The sequence below is a fragment of the Rhinolophus ferrumequinum genome, chromosome 10 (assembly GCF_004115265.2).
Source record: "Rhinolophus ferrumequinum isolate MPI-CBG mRhiFer1 chromosome 10, mRhiFer1_v1.p, whole genome shotgun sequence".
NCBI classification, from domain to species: domain Eukaryota; kingdom Metazoa; phylum Chordata; class Mammalia; order Chiroptera; family Rhinolophidae; genus Rhinolophus; species Rhinolophus ferrumequinum.
In genome coordinates, this window is record NC_046293.1 from 23347753 (window position 1) to 23370421 (window position 22669).

The 22669-nt window shown below is 43.7% G+C and overlaps 1 protein-coding gene across 1 annotated transcript in view; it reads right to left on the bottom strand.

Annotated features, from left to right (window-relative positions):
- VWF (von Willebrand factor) overlaps positions 1–22669 on the bottom strand; it is a 138187-nt gene that overhangs the window by 18982 nt on the left and 96536 nt on the right. Inside the window, exons 34-43 of the mRNA XM_033116665.1 lie at positions 22299–22476; positions 16996–17216; positions 15632–15824; positions 15095–15436; positions 13173–13372; positions 7750–7852; positions 7258–7332; positions 5836–5940; positions 4467–4672; positions 681–830 (exon numbers count right to left, since the gene is read on the bottom strand). Of these exons, the coding sequence (XP_032972556.1) occupies positions 681–830; positions 4467–4672; positions 5836–5940; positions 7258–7332; positions 7750–7852; positions 13173–13372; positions 15095–15436; positions 15632–15824; positions 16996–17216; positions 22299–22476 (1773 nt within the window). The remainder of the gene's footprint in view (positions 1–680; positions 831–4466; positions 4673–5835; positions 5941–7257; positions 7333–7749; positions 7853–13172; positions 13373–15094; positions 15437–15631; positions 15825–16995; positions 17217–22298; positions 22477–22669) is intronic.

Genomic DNA, 22669 nt, shown 5'->3' on the forward strand with positions numbered 1-22669 from the left:
ATGTATGTACTGGTTACTCTTCTTTTATCACCATTAACTATTGATGATACTGCAGTAGTAATAAGAAGAACATCAAACCAGCGAGCAGAATGTGACCCACAATTTTCCCTGCACATTACTGTTACCTTTCTCTAGGGTCTGATCAGTCTTACATGTGCAAGAATTAGCGTCCCCAGAACACATAGGAGCCTTAGAGGCAGGGCACCATAAGAAGAATTAAAAAGTGAATTGTGGGAACAGTGATCATGTTTTCTATACCTCAAATTATAAACATGGTCTGGAAAATCACCAATGTATGTAAAAACACTATAGGACATTGAAACAGACAATCTGAGAAAATTCAGAACATATGTCTGTTCCAGGGATAGAAGGTGATGTCTAAAGAAGGAAGAGATCGGGAAAAACCAAGTCCTCTTTTCTAGGTGTTTAATCCGCATCTCTGCTCAAAGCAACTCCACAGCCCTCTGGACTCAAGCCTGTACAACAGGATGACGTCAGCCAAGGACTGAATCACAGGAGGATGCCATTGCAACTGTTTCCTAATGCTTCTGTCTTTTACCCAGCACCATGTCTCTCCTTGCCCCGCACCACAGCCTTGCACTTGCCCCTTCCTGGGATACGCTCCCCTACTTCCCTAGCCTGATTGCTCACCCAGTGCCCAGCCCCTCTGCGCCCCTTACCAACTGGCAGCTTTCTTCACAAGGCTTCTGAGAACACTGGGCCACACGCAGGCCCATCACAGCGTCCTCCATGTCGGTGCACGTGCACACATCACAGCCTTCCTCCCAGAACTGGCCCATGGGGTAGACGGTGCCTCGGTGGACACAAACCTGTGGACACAAGGTTTCCATGAGGGAATGCATTCAGTTCATTTAAACAAGAGGCAAGAAAGTATCTACTAAGTGTGGAAGCTTCTCTAGGTGCTAAGAATATGGCCATAAATAAAACCACGGTGGTCTCTGCCCACATGGAAGATTTTGCCCTCTTTTCTTCCCTGCCTACCAGCCTTAGGAAAGCCATTCCCCATCTACCCTGGGAGCGGTCCTTTGTTGAGTCCTTCATGACCCACAGGGCTGGATACACAACACACTGGCTGCCTTGATCTGGTTTCATCGCTGCTTTGACTGTATTTAACTCCTTGCTATGTCACACAGAAAGCTCACATGTAGCCTCTGTCCCCTTAGATGTGGGGTGAAGGTGAGGGAGGATTGGACCAGGAATAGGTGGTCCCGGAATAGGTGGTCCCTTGAGGCTCACAAATGACAAGGAACACAACAAGCAAAGACTCTGAGGCACAGAATATGGGGTATTTTTGAGAGACAAGGGATCCTATTTGAAAGAATTATAGGCTATGGAAGGGATGTGTGAAAAGGTTTGTTTGGATCAGAATATATAAAGTCTGGGATGCATGTGATATTTTGCAGGAGTGAAGTGCTAAGAGATCTGTTTGATCAGGAGACATAATGACAGTTTTGAAATTAATCCCAAATCTCCAAAACTATGAACAGCTCTCCACCCTCGTTCACATAATAGCAGTACAAATATTTTTAAATGATTATCCTGTACCTGCTCAGTGTTCTGGCATCTGTATAACAACTCATTGAATGAGAACACTTATTCTTCTATTCAGAAGGTGCTGGAAAATGGTACCACTCCTATGGAGAATTTAGTAATAGCTAGCAAAAGTATGTGTGTATTTACCATTTGACTCAGAATCTCACTTCTAGAAATTTATCCCAAAAACACACTGGCAAAAATTCACAATGACAGATGCACTAGGCTATTTGTTATAGCGTTATTAGTAATAGCGAAAGATTGAAGCAACTCAGATGTCATCAATAGAGGACTTGTTGAATAAACTAAGGTGCATCCAAGCAAAGGAGTACCATGCAGTTGTCAAAAGGGATAAGGCAGATCTCTATATATTGACAAAGAATTATGCTATCATATATTGTTAAATGAAAAAAGAAAAATTCAAAACAGAATTTATAATATGCTGCACTTTCTGTGAGAAATGGGAAGCAACAAAAACATATGTACTTATATTTTCAAAAAGAAAAAAATGGAAGAATATACCAAAAACGAATAAAAATTATAAATTATAGGGGAGAGAGAAGGAACAAGGTACAGGAAATGGGATAGAGGTAAGACTTCTGGAAAAGCATCTTGGGTTTTAGAATCACTTATATGTTTTATATAAGAAACATATTAAATCAAGAAGGAAATAAAAAAGCAACCTCTAAAAATGGAAAACAAATTGAAATACCTGATTAACTTCAGTGGCACAATCATACAGGAAAAATAAGTATTTCAAATCATTTTAAAAACCCATTATAGTATTTTGACCATATATCCCCAATGGGTTATTTTTTTAGGAAAAGGAGAACTGCAAAGAAATCTTAAACCTCTCTCCATAATCTTAAATTGTTATTATTATTATCATTATTATTATTATTGGTATTGCTATTCTTGAAACCATTATAAGCACATTGTAAGGTAAATCAAATAAGTAATTACGCTAATTATATTAGGAAACCCAGATTTTCAATTTAGAAATGATACAAGTATAAATTAAAGAAGTGAAGTAAAACCCTATAATCAAATTTGAATCAGAAATATCACTATAAACTTATAAGTTTTCATCCTCTTTTAAAATATGTGTTTCCAAACTCTGTTCACCAGAAAGGTTAAGAGGCAATGTCAACCCACCAGCAATAAACATCCTTGAAATAGCTGATCCAAGGACTGGGGCAGGAAATATCCAAGAGGAACGTGGAATGCTTGTTTTAGAAAGCAAGAAAGCAATCAAAGGGTAATGAGGCCATGTCAAAAGGCTCCAGAACCAGAAGGGGCTTTCATTTACCCCCGATCAGACATTTTGAGTAATTAATAATTAATTAATTAATTTTAGGAGGAACCAAAACATATCAAATATATAAGTATCCATGAGTTCATAATGATACTAAAACAAAAACAAAAAAAACTCTGGTCACCATCAACTCATTGCTTTGAAAATTGGTAAACGGAAAGAATCAAGCATTTACCCTCCCATTCCTAAAGTAATTCTATTTCAGGGTAAGCAAAAGCAGTTGGAGGAAAGTTCTTATAAAAGAATCCCAGCTAGCAAATGCACAAGCGTGATAAAAGTAGAGAGACGCCACCATTTTGCAACTCCTAACGACATAATGAATCTTAGGCAAGCAAACATCAATGATTATTAAAACTGTTAGTTAAACGGTTGATGGGGGCACTTCATGGCGGAGAAGTAGGCTGACACCACCTGAACCCAGTAATCAGTCTTACCTTTAACAGTGGGACAACTGAACAGGATGTGCCTCATGGAATAAGGCGACAGGCAGCTGTCTTCTTGTCCCCCCCAAATTTAACGTGAACATCATTAATCTTTCAGGTCTAACCTCTACCTTACTGGAAATACAGGGGATAGAGGAGCACACTAAGCAAAACCATAAGGAAATGATCAGCCAAATTCAGAACACATGGCACTCCAAAGAACAAATGACCCAGTTTCTCCAACAAATCAAAGGCATAAAAAATAGGGGTGGGGCTGCTATAGATTACAAAGTCATAAGAAACATTAATAGACAAAGGGCAAGTTTGGGGGAGGTGAAAAGGAGGAAGAACAGAGACATAAAAAGCAGCAACCGCTGCCTCCTAGACCTGCTCCCACTTCTCCAGAACCTGGGGACTTAGAAACTGAGCTGGAAGAGAATCCAAAGAGGACCAGAGGTCTAGAGCATTCCAGGCAAATGAGTGTCTGCTCTAACAAGCCGCAAGGAAAGGTAACTGGCTTCTCTTTGGCATTCATTCCAGGCAGGACTCACCCCAATAATCCAGCAACTACAACTATGCTCAGGTCTTCCTGCTGCAATTCTGGCTCAAAATAGCTCATCTTGGTGGATCGCTCCCCTATGACTGCTATTTGCATTTAATATCTGTACTATCCATTGGCACTTTATTGTATTCAGTTTATAGACTATTGTCTTACATATACTAGCAAGATCGTAAGTAGACTGCATCTTACATTTCTCCCATTGCACGTAACACAGTACCAGTTCTGGTAGAACATGGTAGTTTCTTGGTAAATATTGGATGGAGGATGGATGGATGGATGGATGGATGAATAGCAATTAACAAATGAATGCTAACTAGTCTCTAAAGAATCCATGCAGTCATATTATTTCCTTAGCTAATCTATAGATAAATTCTTTAAAGGTAGGAACCAAACCTTATATCTTGTTTACACTTATACCTTGTTTGCACCTCAGCACCTAGCCATGCTGAGTACATAGTAGGTTCTCTATAAACACCTCCTAAGCTAACTAAATTTCCATTTAGGTTGAGATGGAACGCTGACTGTTCACCCACCAAGCCTGGGCATGAAGGCAAATCTTTCATGAGAAGCAGATGTTTGGCCAACATCCCAGCCACAGCTGAGCAGCTCCTACCTTGTCAGGGAGGCAGGTGGTCGTGGTGCAGCCACAGTCGTTGGTGATGGTCGAGGCCAGGTAGCCCAGGGGGCAGCTCACCGTGGAATTGGCACAGTTGCAAGCACACTCATACTCATCACAGCACTGGGTCTTCCGAAGGGTGGGCGTCCGGTGTGGGGGGCAGGAGGGCGGCGACTCTCTTTTGCATTCCTCCTCCCTGCAGGCTGAGAGGCAGCACCAGGTGAACCCCTAGTCCTGCCACACTGAGCACTGCACTCAGCCGGGGTTTCTAAGTATTCAGCTATTGTATAAGGACCCAGGGAACTCTAGACCCAGAATATTAAATCAGAACTGCACATGAGTCCAGCTCAGGGACTTCAGGATATTCTATTATAACAAACAGCAGTTAGTCTATAGAAAAATAAGAACATTAACCAAAAGGAGAAGTGTGAAGCTGGTAATTTTAAGGAAGAAGTAAAGGCTGCTCAGTCCCCATTTTATCACTTCCCATGCACATTTGCAAGGCGTATGGCCCTTCCAGCTATTGATTCTCAGAGACAGCAGATGTAGAATCTCTAAGACACAGAGAGGCTTGGCACACCAGGAGCTGGTAAGCATTTCTACATGTTGGTAACTTATGTGATCCTATCCCCACCTCAGTATCTAGAACAATACCCTTCAATTTTATGTCCACCAACAAGTTTGAAGGAAAGAATGACAGCAATCAGTCAAATCCACAACCTCATTTTATAAATGCCAAATCCCATCCTGCGTCCTTTGCCGGCTCACAACCTCCTTCAAACACTCAGTATTCTCCTCCGACCCTCGAGGTCTTACATGTAGGAACTCAAGTGAGATTCTAAATCAACAGGACAAGAATTCCACCTGACTTAAAACGGGTACTCTCAGTAGGTAACACAGAATTCAGTTTCTTGACATGTCTTACTTTAGTCCAACCCTATGTTTAAATTATGTGCGTAGTATTTAGCAATTAAATATATAAACAGACAGAAGGGGGGGGAACCTATAAATGTGTTTGGGAATAAGATCCAATGATGAGGACAAAGCAAGGGAACATTCCCTCCCCCTGAATGTTGTGTGGGAGGATGGGAACACAGAAAGATTACATCTGGAGCTTTCTTCATCTCAGACCCAACTGCCTCGTAATGTAGCCCAAGAGGGAAGCGCCTGTAGCTGTGCCACAGCTGGTGCACCTTCAACAGCATGCAGCTGGTGGGATTCTTAGAGGATGGAATCCAGGTATGACCTTAACTGCTCTGTTCCAGGCATACCCCAACCCCAGATTCCGCTAACCAGAATACAGGACGCCTTCCCGGGCCAAGAAGGAGTGGCTGTGCCACTCCCTCCTCATCCACAGAGGCCTTACCACAGGTGAAGTTGGGTCTGCACTCGCCGGGATTGGTCAGGGTCAGCTGCAGGCCGTTTTCACAGCGAGGCACCGGGGGCAGGTCACAGCTCACCAGGTCACACACTGAGGGCCAGGAAAGTGAGACGTCCACTCAGAGTTCAGCATAGTTACTTTTGAATTACCTGTGAGTGGCACCCTACACTCCTAGGCATGCAGACGTCTACTGTTTTAGATAGATGGTAATGATGGGATAGAAGGAGACAGATAGAGGTAGAGGGGACAGGTAGGTAGATGACAGATAGATAGACAGATACATAGATACATAGATACATACATACATACATACATACATACATACATAGACGATAGGTACATAAGAATGGATGTATAGATGATAGGGAGATGATAGATAGATAATAGACGGATCCAGGCCGTATGATATAATCAATATGAGTTGATTACTCTTATCATCTCCTAGAACAGATCACAGCCGAGTCACTCGAACCCTCTAGACCTCAGTTTCATCTTCTGCAAGGTGGGAACTCTACCTGATAGAATCAGTCTAAGGATGTCATGAAATAATGAAGGCCACATCCCTGGCACAATGTAGAAGCTTAATAATGTCTACAAAATGAGAGGCTTGAACTAAAGGATCCCTCCAAGTCTCTCTACTGACATTCTCAGGCCTATTTTACACAAGCTGTTCTCAAATCAGATCTTCGTCCCCACAGAACTTCTCTTTATCCCTGATCAATTTCATCAGCGTAAATAAATTTCTTAGATTATTTCATTTTTTTTATAGATTCTTAGACTATCGCTTGATCTATTTGTTCTCCCTCAAAGATCTGCATCACTGCAAATTTTACAAGCATGGTTTATGTCTTCAGGCACACAATTAATAAACACATTGGACAGGACGGGGACAAGGCATCCATCTGAGGTTTCCTGTCATGGTAAGCATAATTCCATCAGCTCTGGATTCATTTCATTATTCCATTATTCAGCCCATTACTCACTAAGCAGTTTGCAAGCCTATGGTGAGACCCTTTGACAAATAACTTGCTGAAATCAAGGTGCCCTGTGCGCAGCCTTCTCTATATCTATATAGTATCCTCAAAAAGGAAAAGGAAAATGGGTTATTTTGGCATACCTTTCTCTTCAGTAAACCTCTGTGCACCTCCACCCCCCTCCCCCCCAGTGACTACTCCATTCCTTTTTAAGGATTTCAAACCTGACATTTAATGATTCATTGCAGCATTTCTTCTAGGAAGCAATCCTATTTTCCAGAGGTAGCTCTTTCCATTTTTTGGAAAATCCAGTCAGCCCTTACCCACTTCCTTTCACACAGCCTGCGCCTGAGACCACAGACCCCTTGCAGCGCCTATCACATCGTTCACGTGGGGCTGGGCCCTGGAGAAATGCCCAGGGTGGGACACATACCACACTCGTACTCCGGGCAGCACTGGTCTGCATTCTGGTGGAGACGGGCCACTTCACACAGGCCACATTTGGGAGCTGGAGGAGAAGGATGCCACAGAAGTTAGAGAAATAAGAACGGTACCGCCTGGAGCAGGATTTAAAATGATGCAGACGCTCATCCACTGAAACCAGCACAGGCCAAGTGCGGGAGGCCATGAGGCATGGGGCCATGGGACCGCTGACGAATGAGTCTCCTCGGGGTGTCCTGGGAGCCCTGGACTGTGCCCGCCAGGAGACTCTAAGTCTGAGGGCCACACAGGACAGGAAGACAGGATTAGCCTATGAGAGCGGCTACTCCAGGAGCAGCACGACGACCGACCCCAGCCCAGAAAGAGAGAGAAGAGTGGGCTGGCCCAGGAAACACAGGCGAGGCCAAGGGAATCCACCTTCGGATCTGGAGGCCTCCAGAGAGCCCTTCTTACTGCAGGAGCGCCGGGGGGGGGAGGGGCTCACCTCTGGCCGTGGGGCAGGGATGCGACGCGCAGCTGACCTTCCGCCCCGTGACACACGTGCAGAGCTGGCAGGGCTGGTGGTCCGGGACCCAGGTTTCTAAGAACTGAGGGAAAAGGAGGTTCAGGTGGGCAGTCCAGGACACTAGAGCACAAAGCCCTAAAATACACGGAAGCCAGTTCCCCCACTTCTGGCTGGATCTCCCCTGAGCCCCATCTCTGTCAGGGCCGCACAGGTGAATAGACCCAAGTTGAAAGGCAGTGTCAGGTTCTGAGAAAGAAAGTGCTGGAGGAGGATCAGAGGCACCCGGAAAGATAGCCCGTCCTGCTTTGTAAACTCAGGGGAACGACAAGCTACAGATTTTAGGAAACATGGGAGCTTTCATTACAGCCTTCATGGATGGTGGCGCTAAACCAACCAAAGCAAGAAAATGAGAATTCCTGTATCACACCATTAACCATTTCCCAAACCAAAGGAGAAGTTGGGATGTAGCTTGGGAAAAGAGTCCATTTATTTCTGGAATCGACTTAAGACAATGGGCAGGAAACATTGAGGGGATGACAGCCAAACTCCGAGAATCGTCACTTTGTGAGCCCTGGAGGTGATTTCAGAAACCCGACCGAGTACAATGTTTCAGATGGGGCTCACCCAGTTGGTAAAACAACTTTCTCAGAGGTGCCTGCAGCCCTGCTGCACAAGGGCTGTGAAGTCAGGGAGACCTGAACTCCAGTGTGGGCGTCACTCCTCCGTGCCTCAGTTTCCTCACCTGTGAAGTGAGGCCACTCACCCGGGGCTGTTGTGAAAAGTGGGAGACCACGACTAGCACACGTGGAGACTGCAGAGCCAGGACTAGTTCTCCCTCTAGACCCAGCCAAGTTGAATTCCAAGTTACAATTAAATGCAAGTTAAAGTGCCCCTGAATAAAACATTCTTATTCAGTAGCTCACAGGCCTCTACAAAGTTCCCAGGTCAAGAAAGTCTCACTTATTCCGCCTGCTTCCTCGGTCAGCCATCAACCCTCTGAGAAGGAAGACCAGAGGTCTCTGAGTAAAGCACCTGCCCCCACGCTGCCCCTCCTCCTGCAGGACTAAACCCCCTGACCCTCCCCTGACACCTCCCACTCACTCAGTAAATCACAGCCAACATGTGAAGAGCATCTGCTGTGTGCTGCTGTTTTAAGGGCTTTATATCAAGTAGTCATTTAATCCTCACTGCAACCCCCTGGCGACGACAGTTTTATTAGTATTCTCCCTCATCCAATGAGAAAACTGAAGCACTTGCTTAGGGTCCCACCGTCACAGCGGCAAAGCTAGGATTCGAACCCCAAACCCATCCTCTTCACACTGTATTTGGCTGCCTCCCAGTAACAACTAGCATTCAATATGTTCAAGATATTTTGCTAAGGACTTTACATTTATTCCCTTTATATTTCTTACAATAACCCCGTCAGTTACGTCCTCTATTATCTACCTGCGCAAGTGATGCTATTGAGGCACAGAGAAGGAACATGTCCACGTGGCGCGTCCAGGATTTGCACCTGGCATCCTGGCCCCAGATACCACGTGCTCTCTGGGCTACACCTGCCTCATGTCGTTAGCCACAGTGGGTCACACTGCTGGGGCTGTGGGAGGGACAGGCAGTGAACACACGCTGTCACAGCCCTTGAATAGCTGACAGTCAAGTTCAGGAAATAAGATTCCGTGAAAAGTTGAATGAAGTAAATAAATTGTGATACATCCACACCATGGAATACGACTCAGCCATAAAAACGAACCATCAAAACATACAACACACACGGATGGATGGATGGATGGATGGATGGATGGATGGATCTCAAAAGTGTTATGCTGAGTGAAAGAAGCCAGGCCAAAAAGGAGTGTATACTACATGATTCTATTTATATAAAATTCCATAAAATGTACATGAATCTATAATGACAGAAAGCAGACCACTGGTTGCCTGGGGGTGGGATATGGGGATGCGGTTGGGGGGGCATTAAAAAGGGACATACGGAGATTTTTTAGGGTGATGGGAATATTCACTGTCCTCATAGCGATGGTGGTTTTACAGGCATATGCATCTGTCAAAACTCATCAAGCAGCACTTTAAATAGGTGCTGCTTATTATATGTACACTATACCTCCACAAAACTGTTTTTTAAAATGAAAAAATAAAAGGACCGCAGGAGGACGAAGAAAGTTCGCTAGGGCCGGAGTGCTGAGAGAGCCCTCCTGCAGGTTCACCCTTGAAGGGCGGGAAGGGCCTGGGCTCATGGGACAGGAGAAGGAATTCCAGGTGGTGAACAGAGGAAGGAGTGTCCCTGTGGGCCAGGGGACAATGGTAGAGGCCTTCCCTGTCTTCTTGGGGAGGTTGTGCTTAACTTGGGAGGTGGGGTGCAGCCCTGGGCTTTGTAAGCAGGACCCTGCCTCTGAGACAAGAGTGTTAAATAAGGGCCCACAGGGAGAAGGCAGCAAGATGGAGAAGGGAGGGATCAGGAACAGGAAACCAGAAAAGAGGCTGCAGGAGCTGTTATTCTAGAGTTTCTCCAAGGGGCTGGGAAGACCCAGGGAGGGGCCCAGGGTACTGGCCTCAGAGGAGGTAGGATCAGGGAGACTGGCAGGGTTGGGGAAACATCTCACATTTCCTCAGGCCTCTGCCCTGCCTCTTTCCTGCTCTTTTACACTGAGGGTGACACCAAGAAAATGGCAAATTTTGGGGAGGAGGGCCATGGGGGCTATATTTAGACTTTTAAAAGGCAAAAGTGATGCCCAAAACATATAAAAAATATGACTCTCTCTTTTCTCATCTGAAAGGAGAGGGTCATAGTTTTCATATGTTTTGGGCTTTTTTTTTTCTCTTTTTAAGGGACTTTTAAAAGAGTGTCTTTTTTGTGGACTTTCAGAAATCTAAATTTAAGAATAAATAATACAACTTTCCAATTATCCTGAGTGAGTAATACCACAATAGATGAGAAAAGCAAGTGCTAAACCTTCTCCAGGGATTTTCATTTTCCCAGGAAGCTTTAATGAGGCCCACGCTAGGCAGGGGACAGAAGCTAAGACCCCTGAAAAAGCCGTTTTTAGCTAAGGCTAAGCTTCTGAAAGCACCAGTGGCCTGCTCTACAGAGGCCTAACATGCCGGATTATGCAGCAAGTAGGCCAGCAGATGGCGCCCCTGCATCAGCACAGGCTAATTCCAGGCCGCCCTGTCTCACCCACCAGGTAGCAGGGCCAGGGCGTGACTATTCCTCAGACAGGAGAACAGGTTTAAGAGCTGGCTCGTGTTAAAGATTAAATCAAGATGACAAAAGAGCTGCCTACAGAGAATATGGTAGTCTTCAAAGCCCAAGGTCGGAGAAGGGACACATGCAAGGCATCGTGCACCACAGCTGAGGATTCGAGGGAAGATACAAATGAAACATATAAGCACTGAGCCAGTTTCAGAATATCAGAGACCAGAGAAGAAAGGGAGGCTCCAGGCACTAGGCTTCTGGGTGAGGGAGACAGCTCTTGCTGAGCTGAGCAGTGCTTGTCCGGCACAGCACCCCTCTACCCGCCAACACTGAGAGACGGACAGCCAGTACACCGCTCTGGATCCCTTCTGAGCCGGCTACAAAGGCTCACATCGTTAGCGTGCACTTAGTAAAATAAACAAGAGCTATGGAAACTGGTAAATATTTTGCCCTTCCAAAGTTACCACAAGAGATTTATACCCTGCTTTATTTCCCTGAAGAAAAGCTTTTTAGGCTTTATTTTTCAGTTTTTAAAAAAAAATCATTTAATGGAAATATTCTTTATATTAGATTTTTATTCTTACTCTGGCTTGAAAGCAAAATCTGCAGTTGCAGGTGGCTGAAATGAGATATTTGTTTTCATCCCTCTAAAATAACTAAAATAACTAAAACTGGCTGTGTTTCCTCCACGGTTTTTGATTAACTAATTTTATGTGACTTGATATTGAAATATATTTATTAGACTGTTTCTATGTCAAAAATATAGCACGATTTGGAAGCATTTTTACATGACTCGAATGCATATTCCAATGTGTTGAACTGAAGATGAGGGAAAAGTGAAAGGGGAAATAGACTCAGACAGACAGGAGGAATCAAGGAAAGACGGATAGAGACACTAAGATAAAATTCACAAGTTTCCTGCTTTCGACACCCTGCAGACAGCTGACACTCACGGAGCCAAAAACACTTTGCAAACTGGAGCTCACTTCTCATCACAGAATTCCAAGGAAGAGGGTAGAGGCCATATCTGCCTCCCTCTGAGAGTATCTTACCACTACCCGCAAACTGAAACGACCACTGGGTGCTAGCACCACCTATAAGTGGTACACGTCACTGGAGCCCAGCAGGAGTCCAGGAGCTGTGCAAATCAGGGAGAAGAATGTAGGGTTTTGTCAACTCATGTGGGTAACATTGTGGTACAGGCAGTTGCTTCATATGACTGCCACCTTAGAACAAAATGGGAGAGGCTCCTTTCAAAATGTGCTCAATAACTCCTACAGGCATAAAAGAATTGATGACTTCCAAGCAAATCAGCCCAAAAAAGACCTAGCAAAAGTGCAATTTCATATAACAGAAAAAGCAAGCTCTGTGCAGTCAGACATAGCTTCCAATTCTGAGTCCAGCTCCCAACTCCATCACTTACAAACTGTCCGTGGGCAAGGTCCTAAGCTCGCTAAGCCTTAGTTTTCTCATAGAGGTTTTGTGATTATTTATGAGATGATGTAAGATATCCAATGTGTTCTGTGGAATCCTAGCCCAAGGGCATGCTGGGTGAGCACATGCACACGTGTATACACACATACTCGCTCATCCATCACAGGTACAAGTTCCACCGTCAAATAAGAAGCAAAAACCCTCTTAAATATTGGTAACACACATTAGTACATTAAAACCTCTAAAGAGTACTGCAATAAAGAAACGTGTTTAACTAGTGTTCTTTAAACACTCTTGACCACAGTTAACTTAATACCTTGTAAACACAGCTCTGAAAAAAGTTGAGATAATGAAATATAATGCTTAGTGCAATGCAAAGTACATAACATATGTGTATCTTAATAGTGGTAGACATCACCACATGAAATATTATTTTCCCATCCCCTCCTGGGTGCCTATAGGATTCTACTTGCATAAATATAATGATACAAGTAGTAGTGGTAGTAATGTATTGTGAACAAAGTGTTATTAACAGTTTGGTATTTGATCACATAGCAATACATGACATACTCAGGATTTGAACCAAGATCTGACTCCAAAGCCACCATGTCATACTGCTTCCCTATCCTTCAATGACCCTTTTATGAGTTGACCCCTGCTTCCAAAGTCAGAAGGGGCTAATCACTGGTGAACACTTCATCCTACTGACCCCAGAGAGAAGCAGCCTCTTGGGAGGTAAGAGGCCTCCATCCTCACCAACCTGGTGCCGGACTCCATCCTCACCAACACACTGGGTACAGGCCTCTGCAGGGACACAGCTACCTTCCAGCATGACTTGGTGTGGGGGACAGAAGCAGCCTTCCGAGGGATGGTCTCCACAGGAGCTCGAGTTGCCCTCGCAGTGCCGGGGGCAGTCATGTTCACAGTGGTTGTACACCAGGGATGGTGGGCACGACATAGCTGCAGATGGAGAAGGTGAGGGAAACAGAAGCACAGCTAACTCAAGATGGCTAATAATCTGACAAATTTGTTAGGGCAGAGATGGCTAGTTTCCACCAATTGTCATTCTCCCCATCTTCCAAAGAAACAGACCTTTAAGCTGGGCATATGATCACCCAGAATAAAAACTACATTTCCCAGTCCCCTTACAACTAAATGTAGTCATATGACAAAGTTCTGACCGATGAACTGCAAGAGGAAGTGTAGAATCCTATAGCAGCCTCCAGGAATCTTTTTAAAAAGACAACTATGTATGCCTTTGTTCCTTTTCCATCTTTCCCCCATATTGCTTCTTGGAAGCTGGATATGACAACTAGAGCTCTATCTTAAACCATGAGGAAAAACACACCCAAGTGAGGCCAGATCAAAAAGCTAGAATCCAGTTTAAGGCCCAAAAACAGCTAAAACCATTTCCTTCTGATAGGCTGTGTGACAGAATTTTATTTCTCTGTTATTTGCAGCCAAATTTAATCCTAACTGATGATATAAACCTGTGTGTCCTTAGGAAGTTTCGTGGTTCTTTCTTTTGAATACATGAACATCTAATGCTTAAAAAGTCCTCTTGAAATGAAATAAGGAATCCACAGCTATGAAGAGTTGCCTTGGGAGAGAAGCTACAAGGTGATTCACTTCTCCCACTCTGGCCCTGCTCAACCCCTTCATCATGTTCTGATGGTACCAAAACAGGTGGCAGAGAAGGTCTCTAAGGATTTAGAGCACCAACGGTTTTCCTATATATTCATGATAAATAGCCAGGAGGTAGACAAAGAAATTCATAAGCAGAGAAGGTGCTCTCAGTAACTCTGAAACTAAAATTTGCCCCTTGATCTGTAGGCAGATTGAAAGGAGGCAGTATGGTTCACATACACTCAGAAAACCAGAGGTCAAAAGAAACTAGGGGTTGTCTAGTTCAACTATCTCATTTTAAGATGCAGAAAACTGAGATCCAGAAAGACTAAGAGAATACGCCATCACCAGCTGAGCTGGGACTAGGATGCCCAAGTCCTCTAGGCCCAGGTTAGAGCTACTGAGAGCTCTATGATAACAAACTCTGAGACTCCAAGATGCTTGTCCATATTGATTTCCCCCAAAGAAAAGGTAAGGGATTAGAGTCGATAATTGAGAATGTTGAAGTACAGCCTTTTTAACACTCCAGCACCCTTTGAAGGCAGGAGGCATATCCGATTCATTTTGCTAGCCTCTACATGTCAAAAGATACATAAATGCCAAGTGAAGATACCTACACTAGCAATCCTTTGGTATTTGAAATTAAGAAGCTTCTTGGTATTCAAATGACAAAATTCCACTCACTGTTCAAAATCCTGCTTAAGCATGACCTACTCTGGAAGGCTTTGCTAAAGCTTGCTAAAATTTCAAATTCAATGTGACTGGGTATTCTGTACTTTGCTGACACCCGTATATATCTAATACATTAAAATCATATTTTTCTGAATACTAGAAATACTAATAGAAATAATCATTCTTTCCTTTACGTAGAAATTCTACTTTCAAATTGCTTATACATCTACCATCTTATTTGATCCTAACTGGAATCCTAGGTAATAAGAAACGGAGGATTTTGGTCTTTGTTATCCAGATAAAGAATCTGAGCCCCAGAGAAGTTGAGCAAGCCCAAAATTAGTTGGTATTCACAATTTTTAGGGGTACTTAACGGACACTCACCACAGAAATCATCTGTCCTCCAGTCAACACAGATCCCATGGGTCCGACAGAGGTGGGCATAAGAGGCAATCACTTCACACACTTGCTCCTGGTGGCAACTGTCCTGCTGGCAGATGGCATGAAATGTGGCTGGAGCAAGGACCTTGTGGCACTCAGCAAACAGTGCTGAGAGGAGGACCTGGCAGTGAGAGCTACTGGAGACAGGACACTGCTCCTCAGTAACAGTCTGGCATGTCTTCCCCGGCTGGTGCACAGTCCATTCTTGGATGAGCGTTTTCCAGTCTGTGGTGACCGTGCCATCCCTCAGCATGAAGTCATTGGCTCCATTCTCATCACAGGTCCCTGGAGAAACCAGGAAAGCTAGGTTACTAGCTGTGGGTGCCAACACGTTGATGCCAGAAACCTGGTCATTCTCCATCCCCACCAGCATCTGAATCTTGCTACAAGACCCACAAACATAAGTATCCAAGAATCCTGAGAGCAGAGCAATGAAGGTTTATAAATATAAAAGGGGGAGAATCGAGAAGATGTTCTTACCACAGAGACCATACATCTTTGAAGCAAAGGTCTTGGGGCTAAGCTGCAGCTGGAACTCGTTGATTTGTGGAGTGAATGTGAAGATGTGGCCAAGATGATTGAATCTGATCTCATACATTATGGCACCGTAGATGTTGACTTCCATGTCCCCACCCATGTAAGGGACAGAGACCAGTCTCCCATTCACCCCCACCTGCCCAAAGAATAAAATGACTCATCAGTCATCACAGCAATAAGCAATCCTAGAATTTCACTCTTAGCTCCTTCCTGAAGTTACTGACAGTCCCCAACATACACCACACTCAACTCCAGTGTTACCCACAAACCCTTATATTTGTCAGCAGCTCTTCTAAGGTAAAGGAGCTTTGCAGAGCTTGGCAGGAGAACACACTGTAATATTGTACAGAGAGTCATGCACCTGGAACTTGAAAGCCTAGGGGTTAAAATGCACTTTGTACCTTGAGTCTCTGTGCACTCCATAGAGGAGGATGACTCTTTCAGGATAGGCTAGGAAAGCTGCCATTTTGCCAGCTCATCCAATCAGTGTCTCTAGAAACATCTAACAGGACATTTCTAAGTCTTTTACTTTCTTTCTTTTTTTCTTTCTTTTTTTTCTTTTTTTGTCAATAGAAGCTCTTTGGAGGCCCCACCACACATCATATCAAACATATTAAGATGTACTCACATCTCACAATAAATACAATTTTTTACTGCAAAAATTTCAGAAGACTTTTTCTCCTTTTAAAAGTTTGGGCTCTGAGTTACTTAATATATAACTAGCTATGGTTTTCAGCAATTACTGTGCATATTCGAGAATTCTTGCAAAATGAGATCTAATCTATAAGCTGTTTTCACATAATGAAATACTTATGATTTCTAAACAAACAAGTAAAGGAGTTGGCATAATATAACCTTTTGTAAACATTTAATCAAACATTTATTTAAATCAGTTTTGCAGTTTTCTTTTTGAATTTTGGAGCCATACATCATGTTTAGGCCCTAAATAGTATTTCCAAAGGCCCTAATTCAGGCACAAAATATTTTCCCTTGGAAAGCTCATAGGCTCCAGGCACAGGACTCATAATGCCTGCTGGGTAAACAGTACTGGTGTCAACCCCAACTTTCTACCAGTGCCAGAAACTGGCACTAAATTCACAATTTAATGCTACCTAAGATTGGTCCCAAATCTGGGCCGAGAACAACATGAAATCACATGAAAACAAGGGAGATGGCAATAAGCCCCTCCTAAGACAGCGGAGTCCCTAACAGGAGCACCAGTTAAAACCAACTGCCACCAGGTTCATGTGGCTTCCCCAAGTTTCTGCTGCTGCCTTGCCAGGGGACCCACAGAAAGCAGCTCTCACCTCCATGTCACTGTGGAGCTCAACGGAAAGGCTGTTGTGCTTCACCTCGATGGACTTCATGCAGGCCTGCCTAGTCCCAGGGCTGCAGGCACCATTATGGAGAATCACCTCCAGGTCCTGCTCCTTGTTTTGAAATAGAACATATGAACAGCTGCCAGTCAGGTTGAAATTCTGCCCATCGAAGGTCATGATGTGGCGTGTAGAGCTGCCCGTGCACACACCTGGACAGGGGAGAGCAAAGGAGGGATGTGACATATGCAAACTCCCAGACATGCAAAGGGGCAGGGTTACCAAGTTGCACATAGATAAATAGAATTGAGAGCTGAATAGGCCCTTTGAGGTCCTATAATCTAATTCTTCCTTTCCACAGATTAGGAAACTGAGATTCTGAGAGGTAGAGTGGCTTAGGTAAGAAACACATTAAGTATTTTCCTAGAGAAGACTTAGAAAGACAAGTATTACATTAAAATGTGGCAAATTATAGAACCACACTTCCAAAAAATTTTAATGTGCAGTGAATGCTCTATTCTACAGGGATGCCTTGGCCCAGGAAACAAAGTTAAATTGTAGGGGTGTTACAACTCACTGAAATCATGAGGAGCTAAGCAAACCATGAGCTCACGATCTCATTGTAAAGAAAGTTCACCTCAAGACACATGTGACCTTTCAGCTGCCAAGTGACTAATGGTACAAGTGGCCATGTTGACTTGATTCCTTAGGAGATCGCACAAGAGAAATATTTCTGAAGCCAAAACAAATGGTTGGGTCTCAGCACTACCTAACTTGCCACTGATTCATTCACATAATCAGCAAATTCTCAAGGTTCCTATTAAAACACCATTTGGGAATACTTTTCATTTATGTAAGATGATTCATTAAAAATTCCCCCATGGAAGGCATCACTGCCATACGTGATTAAAAAGCTGATTGTGTGGGGCAGCCAGATGGCTCAGTTGGTTAGAGCACGAGCTCTGAACAACAGGGTTGCCGGGTACAATTCCCACATGGGCTAGTGAGCTGCGCCTTCCACAATTAGATTGAAGACAACGAGCTGCAGCTGACCTGCCAGAGGGGCAGCCAGATGGCTCAATTGCTTAGAGTGTGAGCTCTCAACAACAAGGTTGCCAGTTCAATTCCCACATGGGATGGTGGGCTGCGCGCCTCCTGCAACTAAGATTGAAAACGGCGACTGGACTTAGAGCTAAGCTGCACCCTCCACAACTAGATTGAAGGACAATGACTTGGAGCTGATGGGCCCTGGAGAAACACACTATTCCTCAATATTCCCCAATTTTAAAAAAAATTTTTAAAAAAGAAAGAGGACATAAATGAAGCACTCACAGCCAGGCCTGGGCAATCTCCACGGGCGTGAGTGACGTGTATATCAAGACAGCACAGCCACTGACAAATGATGGGTCTGGATGCACCATCTGTCAGAGCTGAGCAGCCTCTCCAAGAGTTCTTCCACTCAAAAATCCCCCAAGTCCCTGAGTAGGCAGTCATTTCCAAGTGACTGCACTGAATGCTACTGGCCTACTGACATCCATACTGCAAGTGATCCCAAATACTCCAGCTATGAATATTGTCAGTTCTTAACGGTTCCAGACCCAAATGAATGCTAGGAGAATCTAATAAGTCACAAGGCAAAAAAATGGTGTTAGCTCACAAATGGCAAGTTAACGAGAATGGCTCTGCCCATCATGAGATAAACTATAACCATGCAATGGTTACTTTAGAGCCAGAGAAACTCAGGATTGAATTCTGTTCCACCCCTTGTTTGCACTGTGACCTTGGATACATTGCTTTATTTCTGTGAACATCTCTTATCTCCTCTACTCCCTTTGAACTAATAGGGAGGATTTCCAGGATATATTTTTAATCAAAAAAGGCAAAAGTCATTTGTAAAGAAGGATAAACCAGAAATTAATAAAATTGGTTACCTCCAGAAAATAATAGGTTGGAATGAGTATAGAGGATGGGGGAAAGATAGGAGTGACACTTCTGAGTACAGATGTTCCCCGACTTACCATGAGGTTACGTCCCAATAAACCTATTGTAAATTGAAACTATCCTAAGTCAAAATCACATTTAATACACCAAACATGCCGAACATCATAGCTCAGCTTAGCCTACCTTAAACGTGCTCAGAACACTTACATTAGCCTACAGTTGGGCAAAATCATCTAACACAAGGAATACACCGTAGAGCGTGGCTGGCTGGGAGCTGCAGCTCACTGCATTGCCGTCACGGTAGAATGTGTACCTCATGTCACTAGCCCGGAAATCATCAAAGTTCAAAATTCAAAGTACAGTTTCTACTGACTGCTTATTGCTTTTCCACCATTGTAAAGTCAAAAAATCATTAAGTCAAACCATTGTAAGTCAAGGACTGTCTGTCCACCTTTCTGTACTATTCTGACATTTAGAACCATGTTAATGCTTCACAAACCAAAAACAAATAAATCAAATCAGCAAGGATGAAAATGAGGGAAATCCAAAATGGAATATAAACAGAAACAAATTAAACTAATGATAATGAATAGCCTAACTACACTGAAGGGAGGGGGACAACCTAAATAACTTTGAAAATAATTTTACTATATACTCAAAGACTAAATACAGAAAGAATTGTACACAAATATTGTACTCTAATTAGGAGATCTGTTTTTCATAAAAGTATTGGTTAGTAATTCTGAAACTACTTTTTGTGTATTCAGGTATTAAACCAATACATAAACATATTGTGGATACTGAGAGCTAGGCTTCTGTCTGAGAAAGGAAGGAAGGCGGACATGTCAACAGGATACAAGAGCCTCGTTGAAAGGACTCGCCAAGTCTGGGACCATTTGAGGAAGAAAAGAAATAATGTTAGTAAGTCATTTATCCCATAGAACAAAATAAGAACTCATAAGTCCATATTGATACAAATAATTAATTAAATTAATAAATGACAGAGAAGAAAAAGCTCTTCCTTTCAATAGGATTCCAACTAATAAACGTGAAGGGGATGATAGAAATTGAAAATCACTATTTGGTGTCAGTGCATGTTAAATTTAGTGGGAGAAAGTACATTTCCATAGTTGCAAAGTATCTCTGCACATGACAATTATTAACTGCACAGAGGAAAATAGTGACTGTACAGTGAAGAAAGCTGGTGTACACCATCTTAACCACGTGATCAAACTGGTAATGGGACAAAGTGATTATCGTGTGCCTCCTCCTGAAACACCAAAGAAGACAACGGTATGTCTTCCGGGGTATTCATGACAAAATGTGTAACCTGAATTTAACCCAAATTGAGGAACATTCTGCAAAATTACTAGCCAGAATTCTTTAAAACATCAAGGTCATAAAAATCAAAGAAATACTAAGGAATTGTGGCAGATTTAAGGAGAGTAGGGAGACATGACAATTAAATGTAATATGTGATTCTGGTTGGATCCTGCACCTGAAAAAAAGGACTTTAGTGGGACAACTGGCCACACCTGAATAAGATAATAGTATTTTATTGAAGTTAATTTCCTGATTGATCACTATACTGTGATTACATAAGATATTACAATCTGGGTGAAGGTATTCAGGAATTTTTTGTACTATTTATACAACTTTTTTATAAGTCTGAAATTATTCAAAATAAGAAGTTTAAAAATATGTTTCAAAAAAATAACCAAAATCTAATTTTATCACTCTTAAAGCCCTTTACTCATTTCAAGGATATAAAGAGTCAGAGGTTTATTGTTGGATTGGATTTAAGAAGAAATTTATTTGAAGAGAGCTGCTACTGTGTTGTGAGTCTCACATCCCCACATGCCCCACCAGGAACAAATGGGACACCCAAACCTAGGGAGCAGGACTTTCAGGAGGCCACTCCCAGACATGGGTTTATGTTCCATGCAGTTATGGGGAACACTGAACCAGTATCTGACACATACCTGAAGAATCTAAAAGAGAGGAACTATTGCCATTGGCCAGAGGTGGCCTTTACTGTTTGGGGAATTAGGTGCACTTCACTCCATCGGTGAGACAAAGGTGCCTGAGTCCTGGAGATCAGATCTGAGACTTTCAGAAGAGATGATGGCCTGGGGTTGTTCTAAATGTGATCTAAGAGCACTTCAGCTATAGGACAAGCAGGACCCCAACAGAGAGAGTCTATGATGGGTTTAATGTTAAAAAAAAAACAAAAAACAAAAAACAAAAACAAGAAGAGTAGCAGAGAGAAACAACAGCCAGCTAAAGGATATAGACTACTTCTTGCCCCCCAAGATTGAGTATCAGAGGACTACAACAAGGAAGCCTCTTCAGAAATCTTCAAGAGAGCTCGCAAGAATCAGCAGCTGCTTTAAACACCCCCCGGGCCAGAGCGTGCAGAGCCTCACAGAAGCACCAGTCACGTAAGAACCGTCTGAACCTCCTTCCAATTCCCCTCTTTCCACGCTCCAATCTGGGAGGTAAGCTGACCTCACCCCTTTCCCAGATGCAGGCAGCCCAAACTGGAATTAGGGAGGTGTTTTAACTCTAACTCAAGGTCAAGGCTTTGATTATCGCACAAGAGTGGGCATCTAATTACCAAACTAAGACTTAGTTTTCTGACTGAAAGTGACCATTGAACTCTTTATGGATAAACAGAAGAGACGTGAAGTCTGGTAGTATTTATCCAGTCCAGGGAGAAAATTTATCCTGCTAAATAAAGTCTAAAGGGAGAGTGAGATAGAAAACAGAGCTTTTACTGCACCCTACAAGTTGTGCCTGTTCAACATAATAATGATGATGACCTATCCACTGCTGAGTCAAGATGATCATTTCTCCCAACCATGAGACCGAGGGCTAACACCCCCATGGATGATGCTCGCCACGGGTTTGTAGGCGATGGAGTTGAGTATGTCCCCCTCCTAAGCCACTGTGATGATAGAGCATTACCCCCGACTCCCGTACCGCTATAGGTGTGACTGGAGAGTATTCTGGGAGCGGCTTTCTCACGGCTACGCTTCCATTGCATACAGTACCAAAGGTTGACTTGCCAACAGCCATGCTGAGCACTGGCCTCAGAAAATCAGTTCTTCCTTCTGGTTATGCATAGTCTGGGGAAGTGCCCTCTAAAGATGCAAGAAGACGACGGGGATCCTAGGGCCTGAATAAAAACATGTCCAGAGTACACGAGTGGGAGGAATCCTGGGTAAAGGTGTGTGCGGTGAGGAGGAAAAGGATGCTTCTGGGCTGTCAGGTTCTGGTCTACCTGTCTGCAGAGCCCAGCTAAAAGCACGGCCCCTTTAACACTGTCCGGGCTGGTGAAGCAAAGGACTCACAGGGGCAGGTCCAGCGGCAGCCACAGGTCTCTTCCACCCTGACAGGGGACTGGCTATTGGGGCAGGAAGGCCTTGGCCCCCGATCACAGTTGACCCGATAACTCTTCAGCACGGTCTGGCCATCTGGCAGGCAAGTCACTGTGTGGCACTGATCAGGTAAGGTCCAAATGTCCCCCGGCTGCAGAAGGGAGAAACAGATCCAGGCAGGGCATAGAATGAGGCACTCTAACTCTAAGGCCATCTATCAGGCCACTGACCCCACTCTCAGGACACAGAAACTAGAACTTAGACATGTGCCTAAATGGCAAGGAGACAGGATGCAGAACATAAGCTTCACAGGTGTATCCCTGCCCTCCCCATTTCAGGAAAAA